The 14,908-nt window shown below is 27.4% G+C and overlaps 2 protein-coding genes across 9 annotated transcripts in view; both read right to left on the minus strand.

The window, feature by feature from the left end:
- Stim (stromal interaction molecule) overlaps nucleotides 1-6,526 on the minus strand; it is a 7,174-nt gene extending 648 nt beyond the window's left edge. Inside the window, exons 1-12 of one of the 2 annotated variants that reach the window (XM_035862863.2) lie at nucleotides 6,317-6,458; nucleotides 5,621-5,748; nucleotides 5,334-5,473; nucleotides 5,127-5,246; nucleotides 4,918-5,030; nucleotides 2,170-2,285; nucleotides 1,907-2,076; nucleotides 1,602-1,745; nucleotides 1,357-1,524; nucleotides 1,027-1,291; nucleotides 863-937; nucleotides 1-378 (exon numbers count right to left, since the gene is read on the minus strand). The exon at nucleotides 1-378 is cut by the window's left edge and continues 648 nt beyond it. In XM_035862863.2, coding sequence (XP_035718756.1) covers nucleotides 1-378; nucleotides 863-937; nucleotides 1,027-1,291; nucleotides 1,357-1,524; nucleotides 1,602-1,745; nucleotides 1,907-2,076; nucleotides 2,170-2,285; nucleotides 4,918-5,030; nucleotides 5,127-5,246; nucleotides 5,334-5,435 — 1,651 coding nt within the window. In that variant the 5' untranslated portion in view covers nucleotides 5,436-5,473; nucleotides 5,621-5,748; nucleotides 6,317-6,458. Of the gene's footprint in view, nucleotides 379-862; nucleotides 938-1,026; nucleotides 1,292-1,356; nucleotides 1,525-1,601; nucleotides 1,746-1,906; nucleotides 2,077-2,169; nucleotides 2,286-4,917; nucleotides 5,031-5,126; nucleotides 5,247-5,333; nucleotides 5,474-5,620; nucleotides 5,749-6,316 lie in introns of both variants that reach the window. The other variant, XM_035862860.2, reaches the window with a different exon arrangement.
- Nucleotides 6,527-6,915: 389 nt separating this feature from the next.
- On the minus strand, nucleotides 6,916-14,022 carry Rala (Ras-like protein A). Of its 7 annotated transcripts, XM_085661195.1 has the most exons (7): nucleotides 13,638-14,022; nucleotides 13,292-13,423; nucleotides 13,063-13,210; nucleotides 12,677-12,885; nucleotides 12,251-12,425; nucleotides 9,171-9,240; nucleotides 6,916-7,050 (listed from the first exon to the last, which is right to left on the minus strand). In XM_085661195.1, exons 3-7 carry the CDS (start codon nucleotides 13,165-13,167, stop codon nucleotides 6,983-6,985), a joined length of 627 nt encoding a protein of 208 aa, XP_085517321.1. In that variant the 5' UTR covers nucleotides 13,168-13,210; nucleotides 13,292-13,423; nucleotides 13,638-14,022; the 3' UTR covers nucleotides 6,916-6,982. The 7 variants fall into 7 exon arrangements, 6 of the variants coding, with proteins under 6 accessions (XP_085517321.1, XP_035718769.2, XP_085517320.1 ...); XM_035862876.2 differs by lacking the exon at nucleotides 13,292-13,423; XM_085661194.1 differs by lacking the exon at nucleotides 13,638-14,022 and having other exon boundaries at nucleotides 13,292-13,545.
- Nucleotides 14,023-14,908: the final 886 nt, after the last annotated feature.

Here is a 14,908-nt window from a genome sequence, read left to right on the forward strand (position 1 = left end):
TGTCAGCAGTCGAATTGGAATCTGTCGATAATGTTTCATCATCCATCGACATCACAGTGGGTAGTTCTTTAAATGGCCTTTTCGCTATGACACCACGATAGCCCGATTTCTCAGACGTATCTAATGAGTTTTCCGAATATGAAGTCTTTGATAGGAATGATGAATTTGTTTTATCGTCAACTATGGCCATGTTGGTTTCTTGGCTATATGATCGAATCATACCGGTCTTCTCTTTAATCGATGGTACCATAGTACTTTCTTCGTTGCCGTCGCCCAACGTAAAATGAACGACTTCGGGTGGAGTGTCCTTACCTGTTTCACCACTCGACGAGTCAGGTGGTATAGATGATTCCTTCCAATTCATATTCTCCAATATACCTGTGAATAATAATGCCGTATGGCATAACTTTTTACAATCAATTCACAAAATAACAATATCAAAACAAAGGGATAACTGTAAATAACACAGGTTCTTTAGTTGTAAATATAACACAGGTTCTTTAGTTATCAATTTTAGTATTCTATTCTAATAAAGAAATATTATGTATCTACAATCCACTTAATTTATCCATACAGTAATTGCATTTTATAAAAATGACGTATGTGTGTATATATATATATATATATTTTTTTTTGTACATTTATAAATCAAATGTATATTGAACAAGAACAAAATAGAATTATGAGTAATACTAAAAGAACAAACATTTGAATAACTTGAACTTTCAATACTACAGGTATTTATATAGTTCAAAATAATTAAAATATGATTTCTACGAAACGCACTAAAAGTACGTAGTACTTGCATGTTGAAACAAAATTAATCAGTCTAAGTTTTCATGCATCTCCATGTCTATCTTACCTGCAGCACCAGGAGACGATGATGTATATATTGAACTTGTCTCGTCATCTAAATCATCTTGACTACTGAGTCGACCTAGAAATAATAAATAATAAATAAAATATAAGAATAAAAATTTTTTAATGAAAATATAATACATATGTAATATATTATACATTTAATACCTCTTAATCCAAAACCTCTACCATTAGATGCTCCTCTGTATAATACAGTTTCTAAATAGTTCAAACCATTGTTATTAATTATGTTGAAACCACATAAAAGTTCAATTTGTTTCCAACGATGCACACGTTCTTGCAATTCAACTGTAACTTCATTTAATGCTGTTCTTGCTTCGACTATACTTTTATCGACCTCGTCAATAGACTTTCCATGAGTAGAAACAAATGCTCCAACTAAACTCGATCGTTTTTTTCGTAATTTCTCGCACTAATAGATAATGCATATTATTGACAAATAGTTGACATAAAGATGATATTTAATAATTCACTTACCGCTTCTCGTGCTTGTTGCAATTGTTTTTCGGCTGAAATCTTTTTCTTTGTATATGCTTTATTTTCAATTTCATGAGTCAATTGCAACCAATGTTGAAGGCCAGCAGGTGGCGACCAACATCTATCTTCTAGTTCACCTTCTGCTCTTTGTAATTCTACTTTCAACATCTGCAAATTTATATTGCAATATAAAACTTGAAATTAAATATTAAATTTTCATAAATATACATTGTTATTGTATTAACTTCAATTTCTGCTTTTAACTGTGAAACTTCAACATCAGAATATGAAGTATGTAATCCCAAACTGCCATCTTGTAAACGTTTTTCTAAATTCTTTTTTTCAGTGGTCGCAGACTCCTGTTCCATTCTTGCTCTTTCTAATTCTTTCTACAAGCGATATAATACTATTAGAAATAATTATTTGGGCATAAATATATTATATTGAATATATAAATATTATTATTATTATTATTATTATTATTATTATTATTATTATTATTATTATTATTATTATTATTATCATTATTATTATTATTATAAAGGTGTACCTGCAAATCTTCCAATGCAAGTTCCGCTTTATGTAAACTTTCCATATCTTTCATCATTCTATGCAAGTGTTTCTGTGAACTTTTTTTTTGTTGATATACATACCAGCATCCAATAAGTGCTCCAAATAATAACGTGATCAATATTAAATCTTTAATGCCATGTCCAGTATCTGTTGATATCATTGTTAAGAAGAAATAAAATATATTTCATGTTTATATATATATACATCTATATCTATCCAGCAATGTAATAGGAATATTACCTTTTGGAGGACCAAAAAGTACAACATCCATTGCTTTCAAAGCAATTTTTTGCTTGTGTATGGGATCTTTAACTCCCAAAATATTACTAAGGTAGTGCATATTGTTGACAGCCAATCTAATGACATCAAAAAAGGAAATATATATATAATGTCTAAAATATTAATAATACACATGCAATTATGTCAATTTCTTTGTTATTGAGTGCTTATATATTTTTACAAAATATGTAAGTAAAATCAATGGCATATTAAAATGAATTGTTAGTAATGATATATATATATATATGTGTAATAAATAATAAAGCATATACTAATATCTCTATCTTTTTAAGAAAATATAAACATTATATTATAAATTCCATGAACTTCTACAGATATAAAAGGTCTAAATCTAACAATAACATATATTCCTACAAATTAGGAATTAGTATAGGAAAATTGATAATAATATGAAGTAATTCCCTGATAAAAATATACAGGTATACAAAACTTAAGAATAATTGTAGAATTGTATGGCTTTGAAATTTGTGATAAATTGAACCATGCATGTACTATATAATTAAAATAAAAACTAATTATACACCAATAGATTGTCCTTTATAAATCAATGATTCTACCTTGTAATTCAAAACAGAAAGCAAAATGAAGAATATTAAAATATATTTCTACTTCCTAAATATATATATTATTCTTACCATTATCCTTTATTTTACATAGTTTTAAAATTTATTTGACTTACACAACAAATATTTGTCAATTTATGATTACAAATATTTGTTGTTGTATTATACTATATAAACTTGTTATTACATAAATTGAAGAAGTTCGCATCTTTTCTTCCAATACCTTTTGTCGTCCCTCTCTCGATGGAACAGTAGTGGCTAATCACTATCTTATAATTTCAATTAAATGATGATACTGTTACATATATTTATAATTCGGTTATATATATTCATCATTTGGTACATAAAATTTGGTGATCTTTAAAGAAGTATTTTTAATTTTACAACTCTTATACAAAGAACTTCTTTTATTTGCCTAATTGTTTCTGACGTAGTGCCGAGAGAGTACAACTTCATCTTATTGATGATAAAAAAAATATACGTGCTATATATGATTTTATGATATTTTATGTAGAAACATAAGTTTATTAAAAATTGTTCTTTATACGAATATTGTGCATAGTACACTTAAGAAATAATTTGTTTTAAATCCTAATTTGATTCCTTAATTTTTTAAACATCATTTGCATATCTTTCAGGATTTCATTGAATTATAGATTCATCGCTATAATTAACTTCGTTACATACCCCGATTACAAATGGCACAACCCATAGAGGAAGTCACTGTATTTTTCCATTTCTCAATTTTCTTCATATTGATGTAGAGAACCCGATCATATAAATTTGCCTCTTAGCCAGATCCATTAGTATTCCGTGGTACAGCCATGTATCCTTTAGATATTATAAGCAAGACTGAGAGTGTGTCTCAGGAATGCGTCTAAAAACATCAAAAGACTATGTCTAGGAAATATGTCGTCAAATAATATTGGCTAAAGTATCGACGGATTTGAGAGACTTGCTTTCTTTACTATAATAATCAAGAAAGGATTCTTTTATCGAATATGTACCATTTTTATAAAGAACATAATTGAAATACAAAGGAGTGTGAGTGAAAATAAATCGTTTGTTGCTTTTTATCCTTTACTCACCTCTCCTGCTATCTATTATATGGCAAAGTTTTGTTTCATAACTAATAGTACTAATAATGAATCCAATGCTATAAAGCACGTGATAGTATTACTAACAAAATTAATGAAAGATATATATATATAAAAACAAAAAAAAAAAAAAAAAAAAAAAAAAAAAAAAAAAAAAAAAAAATGCTGCTTTTTAATTTTCTCTTTCTGTTATTATATATATATATATATATATATATATATATATATATATATATATATATATTATTAAATAATAGCGCTTTTATCAAAATTCAACTACTAGTCACTCTCCATGATTTATATTTTATGCATGAACAATGTCCTTAAAAAATCTCAGATTATTAGAAGTTCAACCGAATACATTGTACATATTATGTAACAGTATCACATATATAAGCTTCAAAGGAGAGATTGAAACTAAAAAATTTTTCTATCATAGCCATGTATTCCAAGGAAGGGCAGATTATTTATCTCCTACTATTGTATTGCTAAGTAGGTGGAAGAAAAGATACGGCAGTTGAACATTTCTGGTTAAAAATTTGTTTTACTCCTAAAAAAAAGTCAAAATATAACATGAAACTATAATGTAATATCTTACACATATATAATCAAACAATGAATATTCTTTCAATAATATAAAACATTTTTTCAATTTATATTTTTAATTTGATTTCAAAGTCTTTAAATTTAATTTTGCAATGGGAATTATTCAACGCATTATTTCTTAATATAATTACAATTTTTTATTATATTAATTAACCAAAAAAATAATGCTAATTATGAAAGAAAAACATGAGTTAAAATAATGAGTAAAATTATCAATACTAATTGATATAAGAATATGAACAAATCATAATGATATTTTTACACTCACTTCATACATAAGTTTTAATAACTCTGTTTGATGAAGAGAATATTTTAATAAATGATAATGATACATTTTTTATTAAGAAAATGATGAAAGCAGAAAAATTTGTTATGGAATTTTGAATTCCTACGCGTTTAATGCTTATAAGTAATTATACTACCTTGGCAATGTAGCACCAGTCACACGATGTTGTATAAATGTAGGTACATACTGAGGAAGCTCAACATTTGTAGTCAACCATTCTGATGTTTGTTCTATAGTCCAATTATGAACCTAATTAGAAAGTTGTTATTATAAATGGTATTCCTACAAATATAATATGCATATTCGATTATAGAATATAAAGTAAATAATATTGCATATTCATACCTCCGATCTTAGCCAAGCCTCCCAAAGTTCACGTACACTAATATGCATATCATCATTATGATGAAAAGCTCTTTGTCTTCTCTCATAACCAGCTTCATATTGTAATTCTTCTCTTAAAAACTGTCACAGATAAGCATGTTTAAATATATACTTTAACTATACATTAAATTATGAATAAAAATATATATAACTAATACATCATCTTACATCGTCTGATTCTGAAAGATCTATATTTCCATTAGCATCGTCGTCTAACTGACTGTGCAATAATTTAATTGCTTCTAAACCCAGTCGATCTTGAGTAGCCATTCTTAAACAAGTTATATCATCGTTGCAAGTTTCAGTAGCTGTAAAAATTTTTTATATTCTATCATCCATTTATCAATTTGAAAATAAAAAGAAGAAAAAAAGAAAAAAAAAATAAGGGAGAAATTTAGTAAACATGATCAAAACAAACAATGTAATATTAGTGTTGGATAAAAAAATGAATATACCTATGTTAAAAAAATGCTAGCAAGTATTATGTCGCCACTAAGTCAATTACAGTGTGACAAGGTCATCAAGATATTATGATTCTTCGTAATAATGATGTACATCAATGACTTAAATAGTACTACCCAAGCTAAAAGCAATTACAAGAAATAATAAATATTCATGTATTGTTATGAATGGTGTCGAGTATTGTGTATGAATATTTTTCTACATTTCCAAATTCACATTAAAATATTGACAATAGAGATAGTAGAGGATAAATCAGAAATAAAAGAAAAATAAAATAAAATAAAATAAAATATAAAAAAAAAAAAAATTTCAAGTATAATAAAATTGTATAGTTAATATATATGCATGCACTAACAGTTATTATTCTTAGAGTTATTTCTTTAGAATTTCTCGAATCTGCAGACGATTTCGCTGTTATACTGAATCATTAAGTACATATATTTAAACGTGAATAATTGGGAGAATGCCTAATCTAAAATACAACGAACGTATACACCTATATTCTTTCATTACGTATGTAAAATTTTATATTATACATGACAGTTATTTTAATTATTTTAAGGATATTAGAGGTGAGATTAATAATCGAAATTTGTTATGCTGTAACAATGAATGTTTTAGCGTTGGCATTAGATGAAAAAGAATAATAAAAATGAAGCAGAACGTCCAGATCAAAACAAGAAACTTACTCGGCTCGTGAAGAACGACTTGTGCCAAACCATCGGCAAGAGATGCTGTAAAAGTTGGCGTTTTTGAGTGGGAGCTACTGGAAGCCCCGGTTTGAATGTGCGTATTTGGATCTAAAGCTCCGCCACTTGCCGATACAATATCACAACACCAATACAATAATTGAACACTAATCAGTACAATAACATCAGCGTCCACGACCCCTCGCATTTTAGGTTAACTTCGTCTTATTATTAAATATGTATCTCACACCAAGCTTTATCTAGCTTTTGTATATAAATATCAAAACTTTATTAATCCCCTGTGTCCCGTCTAATTCCGACGCGCGGTCGTGAATGTGCTCAAAATTACAATTATCACAACCGGGATGTTGGCATCGTTCGGAGATGATGATGATGATGATGATGATGATTTGTTGAGTACGTTGCCACAAGTGCAATCGATTATACGTTATTAAACTAACTTCATCACAAGTGATATATCCGATACGTTTATATATCTACAAAATCACTTCTCATTTAAGTACCCGTATTATTTTATAAATTAAGTATATACCGCGTGTCCCTGAATAAAATATTCTTTCTCAAGGCTATTGTACATACGCTCCTTCACTCATCGCCACTACACCAAGATGCGATTTTAAACTTGCGGATTGGTACCACATATGGCTACTTCAGATATTCCCAACACCTGCTGCTTACTTTGGTAATTGCCAAGATTCCACTGCGTATCATTCCTTAAGAAATAACAAATATATATCGAGAATTAGTTTGAATTTAATTAAACAACGAGGATTAATTACAAGCAAAAGATTAAACGCAATGTTTATTTAAGAAATTGAAAAATATATCATTTTTTATAATCGTACATTTATCGCTCAGTTATATTAGCCATCTTAGGTAAGTATAATGTTTTTTTTTTTACTAGAGAAAGTGACCACATTGAAATATTTTTATAAATTGAACGTTTAAGAGCGCCCTCTTTGATAAATTATTACCCAAAACATGCGCATGAAAGAGCGCGCGTGATAATTTGCGTATATTGTATTTACATCATGAGAACGATGTAATATATTAGTCATCAACGAAATACTTAATATATATATATATACATACATATATATATATATATGTCCTCTTCGTGTGTCTATAATTATAATTTAGCTATACGTCGTATTCCTCAATATTTTCTTTATATATGTTAACCATTATTTTGAACTAGCACACTAGTCAGGAATGCAATATAAAAAAAACAAAAATTACCATAGTTTTAAATAGATTTAAAAAGTACATTTGAAATTTATAATATTTTTTACAATTATGTATGAACACAGGTTTATAAGAAAAGATAGGAAGTAAACATTTAAACATAGGAAGTATATATTTAATCTACTAAAGTTAAATATTAAAAAACATTTTCTCATGAATTCATAACTCATTCATGTACTTTCTTAAGTTATTGTATAGCAAAGGTCATTTGGTGCAATAAAGTAAGTCATATTAATTGAATGCTCATCTGGCTTTTGATTTCCAATATATCTTAAGTAATGCGCATTAATCTTCTATACTGTGTTTACCATATATATATAGAAAGAGAGCACATTACCTATTATATTATAAGTCTACAAATTATTATTTAATTGTTAGATGAATTCAGTTCTTTTACATAAATATATATATATATATATATATATATATATATATATGTAATAAGCAATTACATCAAACGATCAGTCCATAAATATTATTAACTAAAATTTTATTGGTCATAAATAATAAGCATAAAGTTAACTTCAATTTTAACACTTATGAGATAAAACACTTGATCATAATACCAGTGAAAACAATTTTCTTAACTTACAAGTACTGTAATTAAAATTGTGGCAAAATTTTGCGATTATTCGTTGTACGAGTAAAGTTACATAGCAATCCTTTTAATACAGGCACCACTCATAATACGTGTGCATGTGTTTTTCCTTTGTTTTTACTTATATTGGACCTTTATCTCAAAATGAGCGATATCTTCATTATCGCATAATGACATAATGGATAAATGTGATAAAATTATGATAAAGCTTTTGTATTATAATGAAAAATGTATTGTGATAAAATAATGATAATAGCATCATAACTTAATACATAACTATACATTACAGGAAATGAATATGCTATAAAAACAAAATCTTCATTTTAATTTTGACCTTAAGTATTTCACTAGCTGCCTGATTTTTTTTTATATAATGGCAATAATAATACAGGAAAAAAAATATGCAATTTAATTCATAATATTCTTAGAACAAGAAGACGTCAAATTTTGCTAAGCATTAATGGGTTAATGTTTCAAGATATGCTTGCAATTATGAAAAATGCTTATTTGCAAATGTGTATATACTGTCAAGTATTACTATTACTTCCTCATTTATCTTTTCCACTCGATAGAAAACTACTTATAAGAGTCTTCTAGTCAAACAAATTCTACGATCTATTAATTATATTGCAAACCTTTCAAGATAGGAACTATGTCTCTTAATAAGGTCAAGTTGTCGTAACACTCTTCAGTATTAGAGTATAATTATAAGCCTATCTACGTTTTGCTAAAGCTTGATACACATTCAGTAGTTTCTTAACATTTTAATAGGTGATAAAGATTATAATAAAAATTATAAATTGTCATATTACTGTGTAAAGTGTCACAAAATGTATATAAATACTGTTCTTTTATGCATGTTTCAGAAATTGGGCGTTAGATATAAGCTATATACTTTTCTTTTCTTTCTTTCTTTCTTTTCTTTTTCTTTTTTTTTTTTTTTTTTTTTACTTTGTTAGAGCAAGATGCAGCACTTTGTCTTTTTCTTACGTTCATCCCCATCCACTTGATTTTCTTGCGCTTTACGAGCAGCTATTGCCCGCATTAAATCAAAAAATACCTGTAATAAATGAAAATAATATTCATATCTTATTATATTATTTTTCATACATTATACATATATTAATACTGAAATCGAAATTATTAGAATTTTGTCAGAAAACATTAGAATATTATATTATTATACACTTCAGTAATTTTATATTCTTAATCTCTTGTAATTTATTTGATAGAATTATTTTCAATTCTGCTATTGTTCTGTCTAAAAATTGGGATCTCGTTGATTGCTAAAAAAAAATAATTTATAATTGAGATTTTATTAACAAAATCCATTAGGAAATACTGAATGGTTCCTTGAATTGTCAACAAAAAATTGTTTATTGCGATAAATAAAGATATGGTACACGGATTTGTTTCATGCAATGAAAAATGTGACAGGAATTGGAAAGCATAAAAGCCATAGAGTAAATACAACAGAGGGTATTAAAATATTGAACAGCTAGTCAAACATTATCAATTAACAGAAGAATAATTATGGAATATAAATATAAATTTGAAATTACTATGTTTTAAAAGGAAAAAGAATAAATTTATATATATTATAGTGAGAGCAGAAACCTAATATATGTTCTACATATTATATTGCAAGTATGCTATATAAATAGATATTTTTTTTCAAGCACATCAAATCTAGGCCTTGTGAAACAAAACATAGAACTACAGGATTAGTGCAATAGCATGTCATTTTATGCCAATATACATATTATCATAATACTTAGAAAAGCAAAGTGCACACATTCTACTATAAATCTAATTAAGGCCTTGCACGACATCAATGTAATTATATTTTGTTATATCATATGTTTCATATATCATTTTTAAAGAAATGGCGGCATATGTTGTTGAAAAATTAGACATGTCTAACAAAAAATTATTTTTTATGTTTCTCTTACATTATTTTCACAGACACATAAAATTATCTAACTTATCATTTTATTATCACTTATATATGTGTAATCAAATTTTTAATATTTTTTCTTTTCTTTCTTTCTTTCTTTTTTTTTTTTTTTTGATTTAATTTACAAACGTAATGTATAAGAAAACAAAGTTGAGAGTATTAACATTAATATACAGAAGATGATAACATTAAATATCATTTTTAATTATCTTCAACATATCTTATTTTTCGAATATAACTGCACAAAGGCATATTTATAAATTTCTTTTATAAATTATCTATAATATTGTTCATTTTGATTTTTTCTCAAACTTAAAAAAAGCGCTGTGAAAAAAATAGCAAACCTATAGAATAATGCACTTCTTTTTCTTCCGCTTGGCACGATCCTTTTCACGGCCATTACTTGCTGACTTGTCTTCAATCTTGCGTGACCTTATTTCACGCATCAAGTCGAAAAACACCTGCAAATATGCAATGATGCTGTCTCAAAGCTTTAATGTTATTTCAATTATTATGTTTCAACCATAGGAGATATATGATAGAAATTACTTTTGTGCATATAATATAAATATAGTCACACACTACTATGTTTTTTTTTGTTTTGTTTTTATCACAAAGCACGTACACAACAATGATAATAAATACATTCACAATACATTCACAAAAATATACGTAATATAAATATAAAATCAGGCAGAGCTTATTACGGTGTGTTTACATGCTCTTAATAATATATAATCAAATAATGTATATTAAATTAAAGACATTATAATACATATTTTTTAATTGTATTAATCATAAATGATTCAAGTGTCAGGCTTATCATATCTCGACAATTTTTCTGTGAAAAGTGGAATTTCCATGTCATCTAATCTAAGAAATGATGAATCATGAGCTACATGCCATTCCTCTGATGATATAAAGATAGTGATGATAAATATTAAAGGTGGAATTTGTATGTTATAGCACATTACATGAATTAACCTATATAACATTTTGGTTATTAATTGGGAGTTTAGTAAAAGTGCTAGTTAAAAGAAATTCGTTCTTTGCATATTTCTTGTCAAAATAAAAACATAATTGTAGAAGCATAAAAGGTTAATAAGGTAAATTAACAATGCAATGCATTTTACTTATTATCTCACTTAACCAATATCTTTAGTTATTAATACAGTTTTTCCAGTGATTAGCTCAGGAATTTACTCCAGATCTTTAGGAAGATTAAGATTCTATTATAATTCTGCATTTTTTGTCAGCATTTGTTGCATACTACAAAAACACATCATACATGAATAGTAAGTATATGCTACTACAAAAAATATTAGTCATCCACAATATATGATTTTACGACTGTGGCATTGTATAGTAAGAAATGTTATGGATATTGATAGTATATAATGATATATGAAATGACATAAACTATAATATCATAATTATATTACATTTTGTGTAAGTTAGTTTAATTTCTGCGAATGAGATGTTTACTATGAATTATTTAATTAAGCTACTAGCAAAAAAGAGTTAATGTGTATGATTCACACTGTATAGCAAACAAAACATTCCATGTACACTTTACAGTGCTGTCCATCAATGCACGCCCTCAACCCTTTTCTACTGTACCTTCATATTACTTTCTCTAGGATACACCATGAAGATTCATAAGTAGTATTCTTTTGTATTCCATATTACCAGTGAAAGTAAAGTTTCAAAAGTGATAGCGAACTTAGCAATATTCCCTTCCCATTTCCTTATGATTAATTTGGTTATAAACCCATTTTATGGTCAGTTAAATGCTTCTGGAAATTGAAGGCACAAAAACAAAAGAATTATGTTTCTAAGTCTTCAAGAGATGTATTTATATAAAAACAAAATGTACGGCAGTAGAGCGAGCAGAATTAATGAACAGCACTATATTTACGCATTAAAACTTATGCAATCATCCTATTGAAAATAAAATGTATAGTCATTGTAATTTATTTCCAATTTTAAATAATCAGACATTACGAATAATAGTTTCTTTACTATTATATCACAGTTACTTGAACTGTTTTCCGTGTATCCTTTATCATTTACTGGAAGTGTAATATATTTAAATAGAATCAGTAATTCCTACCTTATCAACATTTTCCTTTGTTTTTGCACTTGTTTCTACATAAGGTACACCCCATTGCTGTGACCGGGCTTGTGCTTCTGCCAAACTGACTTTCCTTTTCTCTTGTAGGTCACTTTTATTTCCCACTAATAAAAATGGAATGTTCTCGTCATTTTTTACTCTGAGAATCTGTTCTCTATGAAACAAGAAAAGTTCCTCTATCAAATTTTAGACAAGCTAATCTGCATATTTATCATCATTGATAAAATTTGATAGTATTTTTATAAATTTTATTTATAAAAATTATTGAAATATAATAAATATAATAAAAATAACAGGACATATATAATAAATGTATATATATCTTTGGAGTTCTATCATTTGTGCTGAGAGAGAGGGAGAGAGAGGGAGAGCAAAATTCTTAATTAAAAATTATACATTTTCTACCTAAATTCCTGTGTTGCTTGAAAACTGTCATCTTCTGTTATAGAAAATACACAAAGAAATCCTTCTCCACTGCGAAAATAATTATCTCGAATCGCCGCATAATCTTCTTGTCCTGCTGTATCTAAGATATCTATTTGTACTTCCTCTCCATCTAATACAACTTTTTTCCTATAGGAATCTGCCTTTGTTGGTTCATAATCTTCAACAAACTAATTTCAATATTTAATATCATTGTTCATTGCTATTAATTACAGATCAATTTATTTATATTTGAAAAAGCAATACACGCCATACATATATACGTGTTATTTTATTTCATATACGTTTTACGATAATCTAAATAATATTTAATTCAATTTCAAAATTATAAAACCTTGTTTATATACCTCATCATACATAAATTGTAAAGTTAGAGCAGATTTTCCAACACCTCCACTTCCAACCATAATAACTTTATGCATGGCTTGAGTAGCTCCAGGCTTTTTTGACATTATTGAATAGTTTTTCTTTTAATATATGTAAACTAAAGCGTATCTAAAAAAGGAAAGTGATATGCAGTTAAAAAAATAATCATAAATCTTGTTAGTATTAAAAATTCAAACATATTCTACTTACATTCAGCACTTATCTAAATTTTTTCTAATATATTATACTATGATATATAATCGATTACATATAATCGTAAAGCAATGAGTCTAAATGTAACCATGGATGATTCACGTTTAATTAAACGAATGACAGATCGAGCTAAAAGTGAAACGCCAGCAATGAAAGGCGGTGCCACACTACTCTATGATTGTAGGTTGGAAGGAACAGGAAGTATGTTTTTATATACGCTTTTTCTTTCTCTTTCTTTTTTGTTTTCCTTTTTTTTTCTTTCTTTTTTTTGTTTCAAATACCGGTTAGTAACCTAACTTAAAGTATTATATTTGTAATTTTTATTAAAAAGAAATATAACTACCTTTAGATCGACCGGGCCTTAAGAAAATCAATTTATTATCAGATTTTATTTGTCAGTCGATAATTCACTGGCTTATGCTACGTTACACTGTTAACTGTCAGAGAAAAATCTTATATTATCGTCCACGAAGTAGTCACATAACTGTATATTCACTGACTGAATGCAACAGTTATTGTGTTTCATATACATATATACATAATAAGATATCACGGTATAAAATTATTTAAATTTATATTTTCATCACAAACGATTTTTCTGACAGACGACAATGATTTACTTCGTAAAATATTAAACAATTATAAATAACATAGTTAATCAATTAAATTCCTTTTAAGAAAAGGATTTAATCTTCAAGATAATATTCCGTCGGAATCGTAGCCAAGTCTTGTATTTAATTTCGAGTACACGATGTTACGATAGCAGAGGGCACTCGTAACAATCGATAGTAGTGTCACCTATGTAGAATGCGTCAACTATGAAATGGGCGGGACATTGGTGTCGATTCAATATTGCGTTTATTAATAGTAACAGAAGTAACAATAATTAATGCTACATATTAATTCATTTATAAAAGATGATATAACTTTTGTAAGCTATATTTAATTCGTCGAAAAATTCAACGAACGAATCAATATCGTGTTACGAATGAAAATCGGCCCGATAATGAAAACTTGATTTAACCCAGACTACGTGTCAAATCGGTTTTATTTATTTATTTATTTTTTTTTTTTTTTTTTATTATATAAAAAAATAATTCGAACTTAATATATAACAAATTAATTTTGTAATTTATCGATATAATTTATCGATATAAATTTGAATTTTGAAGATGATCACATTAGATTGAAATTGTAATATGATAAGAAATGAACGCTTGCGCGCAACTTGTTTCGCGATATCTCGAGCGACCTCGCGTGTCGCCTCTGGGTTCTTCAATTGTTGTTCCGTGACGCGACGGTTCGATCGTACCGAACCCTTCTGCGATTGATTTTTGCTCGTTCGTTTCGACAGCTTTTTTCTCGTAAAAAAAAAGATAGGAAATCGCGTAAAAAATAAGAAGACAAGGCGAAACCAGAAGACGGGAAAGTTTAAATTGGATATAATGTTCGCGTCAATATTTTTTGATTTCGATGAACGTGAGATATGGCGGTGTTTAAATATATCAAATAAAGTGGAAGAGTATTAGCGATATGAAAACGACGATTCTGTACGAATGGCATTTGTAGATATGACATTTAACCGGTTTTTCTCCGGTTTACAAAGAATAGCTT

Source organism: Vespa mandarinia, chromosome 14, assembly GCF_050613455.1.
Source record: "Vespa mandarinia isolate Hongniang chromosome 14, ASM5061345v1, whole genome shotgun sequence".
NCBI classification, from domain to species: domain Eukaryota; kingdom Metazoa; phylum Arthropoda; class Insecta; order Hymenoptera; family Vespidae; genus Vespa; species Vespa mandarinia.

Excerpts from the sequence above, each read along its gene's own strand:
- Rala (XM_035862876.2), bottom strand. The coding sequence starts at position 13,167 with ATGTCAAAAAAGCCTGGAGCTACTCAAGCCATGCATAAAGTTATTATG. Across the intron at positions 9,241-12,250 it reads CAAAGGAAAATGTTGATAAG|GTATTTTTTGATTTAATGCG; the intron begins GTAGGAATTACT and ends CATTTATTACAG. Across the intron at positions 7,051-9,170 it reads TCAAGTGGATGGGGATGAAC|GAATGATACGCAGTGGAATC; the intron begins GTAAGAAAAAGA and ends TTATTTCTTAAG.